Here is a 12916-nt window from a genome sequence, read left to right on the forward strand (position 1 = left end):
ATATTTTTTTTTAATAGAGGTTATAAGTGGATTCTCAAAATAATAGCACATTTTAGAGCATTGTTGAGGCAATACTGGAAGAGAACAGTATTATTTAACCTATATTTTGCATCTTAGAATAACACCTAAATACTTTGAGGCAACTGTAAATTTTATACTATAGGCTAGATGTATAGCAACATAAAACACTCCTAAGTTCCTGACTTTGTCCCCAGAGGATGTATTACAGTGTAAGAGCCAGACACACTGGATTGTGTTTACCTGAAATGAGGGAGGCTCAGTGACAGACCCTGTGCACTGGATTGTAAAGATACAAATGTCTTGGAACAATTACTCAGAGCTTTGTTTTTATTTTTGGAAACGTCTCTTGCACGGTTATATATATTCAGCTATTGGATTAACAAATGGCTGTTATACATAATGGAATTTGGGTGTTTACACAGTAATGTTTAATCTGTTTCCATACCATGGACGAGTACTACTCAGCAGTAAAAATAAAAAACTATTAGTACACAAAACTTGGATGGATTTTAAGTGCTTTAAGCAGACTGAAAAAAGGCCAGTTTCAAAAGGTTACATACTACAATAATTTCATTCATACAACATTCTAGAATGATGACATTAGAGAAGTTAGCGGTTGCCAGAGGTTAGGGCTGGTGGACACCTCTCTCCCTGAGAGGTGGGTGTAGCTGTAAAAGGGTAGCAATAGGGAGAGCTTTGTGGTGATGAAAGGTGGTTATTTCCATGTCTGAATCTACATATAGGTACCGATACTGAATTCCCGATTTCATATTATACTATAATTATGTGAGACATAAATTGCGGCAAACTGGGTAAAGGGGTCCAAGGGTCCTCTCTGTTCCCTCTTTTAATTGGTGATTATTTCACTTATTTAACAATATCATTATAATTACTAGGGATGGAGTCTTGTATATGTATGTCCGTTTGTACTTAAAGGATAAAATCTCCTTTACACATTTAGAAATTTGAATTATGCATGAAGGTACAAACCATCTTGAACTCATACTCTTCAGCATTTATTTTAAAATGTCACCTTAGATTCAGTGCACCATAATCAGTCATCAAAGGATTTACTTGAGGAAACACTTGTTTTTTCCTCAGTTCTGAGAAATACTGCATCTAAATTTCATTCAGAGTATGTTTTACTTCATTGTCCTGGAGTTAATATCTGTTGATGTATGTAATATATGCATATATTTTAGTACACAGTATAGAAATTAAATTAATCATAAAATTGAAAAAATTTTGTATAGAATTTCTTCAATATAAGTCAAATTTTTTAAAAAATCTTATACATTTCCTGTTCGGAAGTAGAGATAAGTCTTTTATTTATTTTTTTACTTAGACCTCAAGTAAACTTTATACTTTTTGATGAAATGGGATCACTACAATGCCCATTGTTGTACAGAAGTGTAATAGCCATGATTTATAAAAATGAATTACAATGTTTGGTTCTATATATTATTGTGTTATTATTTTTTATTTAGTGATCATTTTAAGATACAGATATTCATTTAAAATTTTTATTTGTATTTTTAATTGAATGAGAGAGCTTAAATTCTATAGTACTTTACAATTTTCAAAAATTTCACACTTTTTTTATAATCCCATAATAGGCACTTTTTAAATCACCTACCCCTATATTGCCCCTCCCCTTCTCCTCTCCCCTCCCCACTGGTAACCAATAATTTGTGTTCTGTATCTGTTAGTCTGCTTCTTTTTTGTTTTATTCACTAGTTTGTTTTAGATTTCACATATAAATGATATCACACTGTATTTGTCTTTCTCTGGCTTATTTCACTTAGCATAATGCCCTCCAAGTCCATCTATGTTGCTACAGCAAAATTTCATTTTTAATGGCTGAGTAGACTTCCACTGTATACATGCACATCTTCATTATCCATTCATCTGTTGATAAACACTTAGGTTGCTTCCATACCTTGGCAATTGTAAATAATGGATGCTATGAACATTGGGGTGCATGTATCTTTTCAAATTAGTGGGGGTTTTTTTCAGATATGTGCCCAGGAGTGGAATTGTGGGTCATGTGGTAGTTCTGTTTTTCATTTTCTGAGGAACCTCCGTTCTGTCTTCCACAGTGGCTGCACCAATTTACATCCCCACAGTGTACAAGGGTTCCCTTTTCTCCACATCCTCTCCAGCATTTGTTATGTGTGTTCTTTTTGATGATAGCATTTCTGACAGATGTGAGGTGATATCTCACCGTGGTTTTGATTTGCATTTCCCTGATGTTTAGAGATGATGAGCATCTTTTTATGTGCCTGTTGGCCATCTGCATTTCCTCTTTGGAAAAATATCTATTCAGTTCTTCTGCCTATTTTTTAATTGGGTTTTTTTTTTTGATGTTGAGCTGTAAGGCCTGATTATGTATGTTGAATATTAACCCCTTATCAGTCTTTTATTTATTCAGGGTCTTTGTCTTTCCATATAAATTTTAAAATTATTTGTTCTATTTCTGCAAAAAATTGTCAATGGTAATTTGATAGGGATTGCACTGAATCTGTAGACTGCCTTGAGTAACATGGTCATTTTAACAACATTAATTCTTCCAACCCAAGAACATGGTATATCTTTCCATCTGTTTGTGTCTTCTTCAATTTCTTCCATCAGTGTCCTATAGTTTTCCAAGTACAAGTCTTTAACCTCCTTAGGTAGGTTTATTCCTAAGTATTTTATTCTTTTCAATGCAATGGTAAATGGGATCATTTCATTTTCTCTTTCTGATAGTTCATTTTTAGTGTATAGAAAAGCAACAGATTTCTGTGTCTCAATTTTGTATCCTGCAGCTTTACCAAATTCACGATGAGCTCTAATAGTTTTCTGGTGGCGTCTTTAGGGTTTTCTATGTATACTATAATGTCATCTGCAAACATTGGCATTTTTACTTCTTCTTTTCCAATCTGGATTCCTTTTATTTCTTTTTATTCTCTCGTTGCTATGGCTAGGACTTCCAAATCTATGTTGAATACAAGTAGCAAGAGTGGACATCCTTGTCTTATTCCTGATGTTACTGGAAATGCTTTTCACCATTGAGTATGATGTTAGCTATGGGTTTGTCATATATGGCCTTTATTATGTTCAGGTATGTTCCTTCTATGCCCACTTCCTGGAGCATTTTTATCATAAATGGATGTTAACTTTACCAAAAGCTTTTTCTACATCTATTGAGAAGATCATATGGTTTTTATTCTTTAATTTGTAAATGTGGTGTATTACATTGATTGATTTGCAGATATTGGAAAATCCTTGCATCCTTGGGATAAATCCCACTTGATCATGGTGTATATCTGATGCTTTTAATGTGTTGTTGGAGTTAGTTTGCTAGTATTTTGTTGAAGATTTTTACATCTATGTTCATGAGTGATATTGACCTATAGTTTTCTCTTTTTTTGTGGTATCTTTGTCTGATTTTTGTATCAGGGTGATGCTAGCCTCATAGAATGAGTTTGGAAATCTTCCTTCCTCTGCAGTTTTTGGAATAGTTTAAGGAGGATAGTATTAACTCTTTGAATGTTTGATAGAATTCACCTGTAAAGCCATCTGGTCCTGAACTTCTGTTTGTTGGGAGTTTTTAAATTACTGATCTAATTTCATTATTGGTAGTTGGTCTGTTCACATCTTCTGTTTCGTTCTGGTTCAGTCTTGTAAGATGATACATTTCTAAGAATTTGTCCATTTCTTCTAAGTTGTCTATTTTATTGGTATAGTTGTTCATAGCAGTCTCTTATAATCGTTTGTATTTCTGTCATGCTAGTTGTAACTTCTTTTTCATTTCTGACTTTATTGATTTGGTTTGGTTTTAGAGAAAATATTAACTGTTATTATTTTTATTTAGTAATCATATTAAGATCCAGCTATTCATTTTTACTCAGTATATTAATAATTCTATTAGGACTTAAATGGTTTTCCTCATTTGGGGATTTTTTTTTAATTGATGTGTCTCGTGTTTGGACCTGTCATGATTATATTTATATGGAGCCCACACAATAATAATCTGCAATAATAATAATAATAATAATAATCTGTATTTTAATATTTAAATTTGAAACATCTGCTTCTCTACTAAAATGCTTTTTTCCCCTTTGTTAAAAGGGGCATTGGTAAGTCAGGAAGGTATTCAGTCAGCTCACCTTTCATCTGACTGGCAGAGCATAACCTCCATTCAGTAGAATGGGCACTGGGCCTTCCCTGCTGCTTATGAAGTTGTCTGAGCAGATCTGTGGAAAGCCCTGGGAAGCCTCTTTGTAGAGCTGTTTCCACTAGGATGTATGTAGAAAGGAGAAAGGGCATGTTGGCAAGGGCTATTGCCTGGACTTCTTCAAGTCTATACCCCACCGACAGGAAGAAAACAGGAGCCCCACCAGCCAAGGCAACAGTGGATGTACAGTCACATAAGACAGTCAGCCAGGTGCCCTCTGGCCTCTCGCCCACAGCTTCATGCAGCCAGACCAGGGGGATGCATTTGTTTGTGTCTTAATATATTTCCTTATGAGTCTCAGCCATCAGATAATCCAGAAATGGGCACTAAGGCTAGTTATTACTACCAGTTTTCAAATTTCAGAGACATCACTGAATGAATTTGTAATGAAACCAAAGTTTCTGGTTTTTTGTTATGTTTTGTTTTTTGTGGGTTTTGTTTTTGGCGGGGGTTTGGGGGGGTTGCCTTTAAGCACATAAGTCTTTTAACAAAAAATCTCTCAAGTGTCATTTGCTTGGGATTGTGTCCTACTCCTTTGCTCTATTTAATATTTTTATATAATCTGGAAGTTTACTCTTGTTTTTCTGTATCTCCTTTAAGAAAAAAACAATTTTGCACATAATTAACAATGAAAACATTGAAGAGGCAATGGTATACAGTCAAAGAAATATGAAATCTTATTTATGATACTTTCAGAGTCATTTTCATTTCATCTGTTGATTTTCAAATGTAAAGTCATCTTTTTATCCATCTATCTAACTAGCTATATCCCCATCTAAATCTCTGTATCGAGGTTTTGTTATTTGATTGATGGACTGTCACTGACTTCTGAATGAACCAATGGAATGCAGGCATTTTTCATAATGATATTCCATCATATTGTTTATTTTCTTTACAATAATTTTCTTTGCATGTCCTTGCAGATTATGTTATGTTGATTCTAAAACTAAAGACATTATGTATTACAAATACGTTCCTTTAATTAGTATCCTGTCTTGTCTATTTCATTACCTTTGCAGACTTCACCCAGTACAAGGAGGGAATATTCATCAACCCGCTGATACAATTTCTGGCTTGAAAATTTTGCAACTGCTAAGAAAAAAGTCAGAACCAAGTTAAACTATGATTAACAATCCCTGTGAAAAACCCATGATTTTTTAAAAAGTCATCATTTTATAAGGTTTTTCAAACAAGATATATTTTCCTATAGTTTTACTTGGTTTTACATTCCATTTTCTCTCCAGCGAAGTGATGGAGATTTTCACTGATAGAAATGCCTTCCTTTATTTGCTTCTTGTACTCCTTTTCCATTAGTCCAGTTGGTGAGAAATTTAATTGTTTCTTACCTTCAGAGTAACAAAGCTAGTATGATTAAACTAAGCCAAGGGGACATAGACTTAAAGCAGCATTTCACTAACATAACTTTCCATTGAGAACAATGTGACTCAAATTTAAATGTTCTCTTTTGTAATCAGTTACATGTTCTTGTGAATAATTAATAAAGAGCAATTTTCCAAAGATTGGAAACTGACATTATAATGGTGAATAGTTTGTATTTACTCAATAGCTACAACATTTTCTTCACAGTTCTGCTTTCTTTGTCATATTTTAACTCCTATTAAACTGATAAAATATGTACAGATGGTAAAATGAAGTAATTGCCTATAAGTTTATACCTTCAAGGACTCATTATCCAACAAATTAGCTTTATAGTTATTTGGGAGAATTAAAACTTTGCCACATTGTGTAGACTCTCATATTTTTTTTCAGTGAATATTAGCAAAGTTTTTCTATTTTAAAAGAAAACAAGCAATTTTAGCTTTGTAAAGTCATAGCAGGATTATGTTTAATAGTCTAAACTGGAATCAGTTACTAATGGGCAAATCGATTATAAATCACGTAGAGCAGTGCTTTACAGCAAAATCTAACCCCTGCTACACACCCCATGAGTGAATCTTAAAACACAGTGTTAAGCAAAAGGACACAAAAAATCATGCGATGTGATTCCACTTGGATAGTTTTAAAAATAGGCCAAGCTAAAACACAGTGTCTAGAAATGAAAGCTTAGGTGGCCCAACTATAAAGAGAAGCAAGAAAATAGCTACCCCCCCAGGTCACCGCAGTGGTTCTCTTCAGGGAAGGGAGAGGGAACAGTAGTGAGGAAGGGGCAGGGGAGGACTTCCAGGGTCTAGAAATGTCCTATTTCTTGACTTGGCAGGGGGAGTGCATGAATGTTCATGATGAGAAACCAGTGAGCTGTGCGTTTTCATTTCGTTCACTTTTAATAGTGGGAAGGTTAATATAAGACAGATTGGCACCTAACCTTATGCTCATTTCTGAAGGTGCTAAGTCTGATGTAGTGACATTCCTTGTCACTGAAAACATTTTCAACTATATGATACTGTTCTTTTTTTTTTAGGAGTGTTATTTGTCCAATTAAATCTGCTAACAAACCTTTGAGAATAGTTCTCAAGATTGTTTGTATGTGAGTGTTTATGAGAGGGAAAAGGGGAAGGACAGAGGAGGGACTGGGGAAAGAATAGAGTTGTACTGATGGACTGATGATGAATAGCATTCTCCACAAAACGTCTTTCTCTGTATTGCAGCGTCAGGGGGAGAAAGGCATCCCGGGATCAGCTCAGAGCTAGGAACAAAGACGCCTTTGTATCATGATGCTAATGGAAGGGACTTGTACATTCTAGCTGTTGCCAATAATGGAATAAACTTCCAGTGCCCCAATTCTTAGGACTCCTGAGATCCATTTGATAATAGGTGCCTCAGCTTTTCAGCTCTGCTAGAGTCACAAAGCAACGAACGGCGAGTCCTCTTACTCCCGTCCTTCCCTCAAAAAAATTCATCTTTTGCCAAGGATTGCCAGATTTCCCTCCCACACATAGTTTATTATAGATATAGGTTGTAGAATATTCTATACTCATATCCTTTTAAGTGTGCAGTAATATTAGATCACGTTGAGATTCTACACCTGGAGTTCTATCTCAAGCCACGGTGCGAGATCGAAGCATTTTTTCATGCTTAATACTCTGCGGATCAAGCTGTTGCATAACGGTGTATCAATAGTAACTGGTCTGTTTTAGAGCTATAGTAAGATTGTCAAATACTTCTTAATCATAAGAGTTAGGGTGATGTACAGCAATATGTATAATTCTCTGAGATGTAAAATAAAACCCCAAAGCGACAAAGACATAAATAAGATATAAGTGAATATTATTTCTAGCTGGCCTACCAACACGTCCTTAGTTGAAGGGAATAGAGTAGAAATAAAAGCCTTTTTATTGAAAAGAGTTTGGAAAGTGAAGGCAACTCTTTTCGTTCCAATTCTTTGCAAGTAGAAAGAGAGGAAAGATGCTGCTATAGCTGTCAGCAGATGTCTGACACTTGAAGGAGAGCTTCCTTTCCATAGGGGAGCTAACAATATCTTCAAAGGTCACCGTGTAGGTATCAAAATGAGGAACATTCATCCACTGAACTATTGTAGTGACCTTCTCTTGGGCTTTGAGTCAAAAAACTTGGCAACGCAGAACTTTGTCCAGTTTCTTGGGTGTCAAATCCTCCATGATGAGCAAGTTAGAAGGTGTTATGATTTGCAAAATACAGTTCCCTTCCAGAAGTGGAACTCACATTAAATGTCAAGAGACTGAAGCAGTGATCTTTTTTAAGGGAAAGTTTAAAAATAATAGATGAAAATGTGTGTCAAGTCATCATTGGAAACTAACCATGATGGTCATAGTACTGAAACAGTTAGAATTTTTTTCTGAAATGAAGGGTTTTCATCCATCCGCATAAGGTTCTGACACTTAAGACATGTTCCTTCCGTTTTGTTCACAGGCTCATCTCGTAGCAGCTTTTGAAAAGAGTTTAGGGAATATGACTGGCCGACTGCAAAGTCTGACCATGACAGCGGAACAGAAGGTATGTTCACGAGTTGCCACTGGGGCTTGCAGTAAGACAGCAGGCTGGATAGGATGTTTAAACAATGCTCAAGGATGTTTAAGGAGATGCAGCTCCTTAGAAATAATACTCAGGATCTACTCTACAGTAAACTGGAACAACGATGAGATAATACCTTTTCTTTTCAGATTTTAATTTAAAGACGTGATTTAGATTAACTCATGCTGGCACGCACACACACAAGTTCTTGCTAGGCAGTGTATTATTTTACTTCTGACTGGAACTATTAAAAGAAGACCAAATGTTACAAAAGAGAAGCAGTGGTACAGGAGAGGCATTAGCATATCCGAGGAAGAATTTGTTACGCAGTTGACAAGGGTTGCACTCTGATAAGATTTTTCACAAATCCATGGTCTGTAAGCCCATTTATAGACCGTGGCTGTGGTCCGAGGTACTCATGAAGAAGGCCTGGAACAGAGGCTGGGGATCTATGAAGTAAAGGGCCTTAGGTTACAGTGTCCATGGGACAAGGGACAGTCCAACCTGATGGATTTTTATGGAGTGGAGGAAGGAATACTTAAAAGAAAGAAACAGAGACTTTGGCTCACAAAGGCAGAAGTATCAAAAAGGTCTGCGCTGCCTAGAAAGAATCTGGACACTTTCCATATGATGACCAGCAGCTTACCTCCCTGCCATTAGTTTGGTGGCCCTAACCTGAGTTCTTGGATGAGTGTCAGAGACAGAGGAAGTCTCTAAAATTGGATGGAAATATTTGTAAGAAATGGCATATGTGCATAATAGGAGCAGATGTCCACAGTGTTCATCTAATTTTCAAAGAGATCCATAATCTAGGAAGTTTTTGATAATTGCAGAATCAGTATATATACCCTTAGGGAAGGCTTCAGTTTGGGCTTTAGTTCTGTGAAGTATGGCAGTGAAGTTAAAGAACCAGCCGGCTTTCCCGAGTTTTGTCAGCTTATCATTTTTTTACAGTTAAAAAAAGACAGAACAGTCCAATTAAACCAAAAGAGAAAATTGCATATCCCTCTAATTGCCTGTATAATTAGAAGACTGTATTCTGTGCGCCCTTATCTCTCATTCTCCTATTTCATAGCCCTCTCGGACCCATGTAAGCAAACACTGTCCTTCCCTGTCAAACCTGTTCTGAAAGGGGGGATAAACTCCTTTTGAGCACATACATTTTATCTTAATCTTTTGAGGGCATACAGTTTACCATTGCACTATGTAACATAAGAATTCAGCAAATAAGAACACAGGGCCTTTTTTAGGGCAGCCAATTCAAAAAGAATATAAATGTTGGAGTCTGATAGCCTTGAGTTTGAATCTCAGTGAGGTCTCTCAAGAGCTTTGGAATCTCCCTTCCTAACCCTCAGCTTTGTCATTTGAGAAGTGGGAGTTACAATAACGACCTTGTAGAATCATTATGATGAATAAGTGAGATACTATCCTATGTCACATGTAGTGGATAATCAACAAATATTGCCTTCTTTACATTGCTCTCCTTTTGTCGCTTAAAAAATGTGACCTGAACCAAATTCATCATTGGCCACACGCTGCATATTACTGTAATCACAGGTAGCATTGAAGTCTCCATTTCTTTAAGATGTCAAAATTAATATGTATCGCCCCTCCCTATTTCCTTCAACTCTTTTATATTTGTAGGCAAAATTTCTCATGGAAATTGGAAATATACACTTGTTAATTTATAATACCTATGAGTAATCCCTGAATATGTTAAATACATCTCCTTAATAGAAAGAATTGTCTTATTATTTGCACATTATCCTTGAAGTAGTATGGCTGAGATTATAAAGTTTTTTCAGGTCTCATGATGTCTGCAATTGCCCTTTGCCATTTATTAGCTGAAAACAGAATGATTGCTCTTTTGATTGAAAGCTATAAACACACACAACCATGTTTATTTTGTTTTATTAACATTGATTTTTATAACAATGACATTAGCATTATATTTTATTAACATTGTTTTAACATATTTTATTAACAATGTTTATTTTATCAGCTATTTAACAATGTGTGGTTTATTCTATTATCTGAGATTTATAACGTGCCTCTTTCCAAAGTGGTTTTGAGAATATTATATAGTTTATTGAGTTACATGGCACAATTCAATGACAGAGTCTAGTGAAAACCAAGCATCTAGAACAAGATGCTTGAGCCTGGGTAATTACTGCCTCAGAGCATTGAGCAGAATTCATGTCTAGGAAGTTGAGACACAAACAGAGATTGCTTAGTATATTTAGCTCTCATTTTCTGAACAGAAGAGCATAACTTAGATTGAAAAGACCAAGTTACGGGCACTGAATTCAAGGACAAATTTATTGTAAAGTTTCTTAAATTGAGGTCATGGAATGAAAAAAAAAAAAAAGACAAAACACTGTTCAAATAGACATTTCTCTAAAAGCTGAGGGCATAACATTTAATCATATTTCAGTAAAGTCATTTCTTCAGGGAGCTGAGATAAAAGGGCATATTGCTCTCTGGTGATCCAACAATCCTGGGAAGAAAGAACAGAGAATTTAGAGCAGAGATTTTGAAACTGTTCTGGAGTTCCAAGGTTCATTGCTCCATTTAGTCAGTCGCCAGAGTTATATTGACTGTCTTTTGTGAATAAGGTACTGTTGTAGCTCCTGAGAATTCAGCAGTGAAATACACACACACACACAGAGTACACACATTGTACTTTATAACTAGTTATAATATAAAATAGAGTTTATATTCTAGTGGGTGACAGACTCTGGTAAAATTACAATTAAAACATGTAGGATTTCAGGTGAAGATAAGCGCCACTGAAGAACTTAAAGCTGAGAATGAGGATGTTAGGAAGCAAGTTAGGTCGCTAACACGTGAAGAACCAAAAGCGAAGGTGGTTACATGGGCTTGGTTACCGACTTGAGAAATAGATAAACTGAACTCGGACTCAAATCCAAGTCTCCTGCTTCAGTGTGTGATTTTTCAACAGTCCTATGGCATTAATAGCCTGAAAACTGTATCAAAGCTTTTGTATGATTTGTGGACCAAAATCACTCCCTTAAATAGCGTTCTAATTTTTTTTCTCATTTCTAGATGCCAGGTCATGCTGATTTTCTTGCTAAATGTATGAGCCAAAACACTGCTTTTATATACTTGTAGCCGGGTAAAAAAAAAAAAGAAGAAGAAAAAACGCATATGAATAACTAAGGAGGCAGAAAGAACATTTGGGCTACAATTAGAAATATAACAGAACAGTATCCTGAGTGTTCTCACAGAGAACCACCGCATCTTCATACTTGTTTTAGAGAGGTGGCACAGAGGAGCCTCCCCGGGCTCTGGGAGGATGGAGGAGATTAATTCGGGGGAAATGGAGTTGTATGTGTTGTAGAGGAAGAAACACCATGAGCGTGAGCAGCAAGGCAGGAAATGATGGGAGACGATGGGGAAAAAGAAGGAATGTGGAGGGAAATGTGGAACTAAGGCTTGAAAGATGTCTAAAGAATCTGGTCTTTGGAAACAAGGAGCCATTCAAAGGTTTTTGATACTCGACTAGCATGATAAAAATTAGTTAACGAAGATCAATTTAGCAGTATTTCCCCATCGTTTAACAGCATTCCCAATACCTGCCAAAAGACCACATGTTATATAATTGTAAGTCTATAAGTAGGAGTAATTAAGATAATTGTCAATAATGCTGCCTGGAGGGTGACATTATTCCCAGGTATTGCCCTCTGCCTAAGGCTCAACAGAATGTCTTAGTGTCATAGTTTGATCAAGAATTCTACCTGGATTTCACGTCCTTGTCCCTTTACTAGCTCTTCTCCACCAAGATTCTTGAAAAGAATTAAGACCTAATGTCCTGAAGCATCAATTCTATGTAAGGAAATAATTTCTTTTTTCACTGCATCTTGAGTGGTACTGGCTATGTACCATCTTTGTCAGAATTGAAAAAAAAATTGTCACTCAGATTATTGTTCAAGGTTTTATTTTCTTACAGATTGCCAGATGAGAAAGGCTGCAATAAAGGTCATCAAAATGGCAAGAATTCTAAAAATCTGTATCTTTATAAACGAAATTTTTATAGAACTACTGCCAAATCCTTGCAAAGTTATTAAAGCTGTCCTCACTGACTTTCAAATCAATTCCTCATAGTTGTCCTACTAAAGGCAATTAGAATGTATATGAAGGAATGCTAGGTTAGTCTTGTTAGAAGATCAGAGCAGAGAGTATCTTTTTTGTCTGAGTGGTGGAGCTCAGATATTGACCCTGATGCTTACTATAAAGTCAAGGGTTTGTTCATTCTTAACTCCGTGAAACTACTTTTTTGGATGCCTAGATGAATAGAAACTTAAACATTAAGACTGAGAAGTTTCAAAGCCAACACTCTGGAAATAGATCACGTAGAAGCTAAACATTTAGTTGAATTGGGTCTTTAAATTCACTCTTCCTGGTTCAGGTTAAAATATTTATCATCTAGAAGTGTTTTTAAAAATTGATCACTAGACTCAGAAAATGCATTCATCAGCTTTTTAGGGCATGAGATAATTTGAACCCGTTAAGTTACAGACTTAAGTTACTTATGCTCTGGGGATTTGATGAATTCAGTTTATTTGGTTAGAACTAGAGCTGGCCAGGTCCTTTCAGCAGAAAAACTTACAAGATTTTGAGATACATGCAAAGGGTTAGGAAGAAGGATATGTTCAAGGAAACTACAGCTAGATAATGTAGATAATGAGAGAGTAACTGTGTCAATGT

General features: G+C 35.8%; 1 protein-coding gene across 6 annotated transcripts in view; it reads left to right on the forward strand.

Moving 5' to 3' along the window:
* The window catches only part of NAV3 (neuron navigator 3), a 730605-nt gene that overhangs the window by 676040 nt on the left and 41649 nt on the right, over window positions 1-12916 (forward strand). For all 6 annotated transcript variants that reach the window (XM_064491553.1, XM_064491556.1, XM_031463093.2 and 3 more), the window contains one exon: window positions 8087-8170. In XM_064491553.1, the coding sequence (XP_064347623.1) occupies window positions 8087-8170 (84 nt within the window). The remainder of the gene's footprint in view (window positions 1-8086; window positions 8171-12916) is intronic.

The sequence above is a fragment of the Camelus dromedarius genome, chromosome 11 (assembly GCF_036321535.1).
Source record: "Camelus dromedarius isolate mCamDro1 chromosome 11, mCamDro1.pat, whole genome shotgun sequence".
In the NCBI taxonomy this organism is placed as follows: Eukaryota; Metazoa; Chordata; class Mammalia; order Artiodactyla; family Camelidae; genus Camelus; species Camelus dromedarius.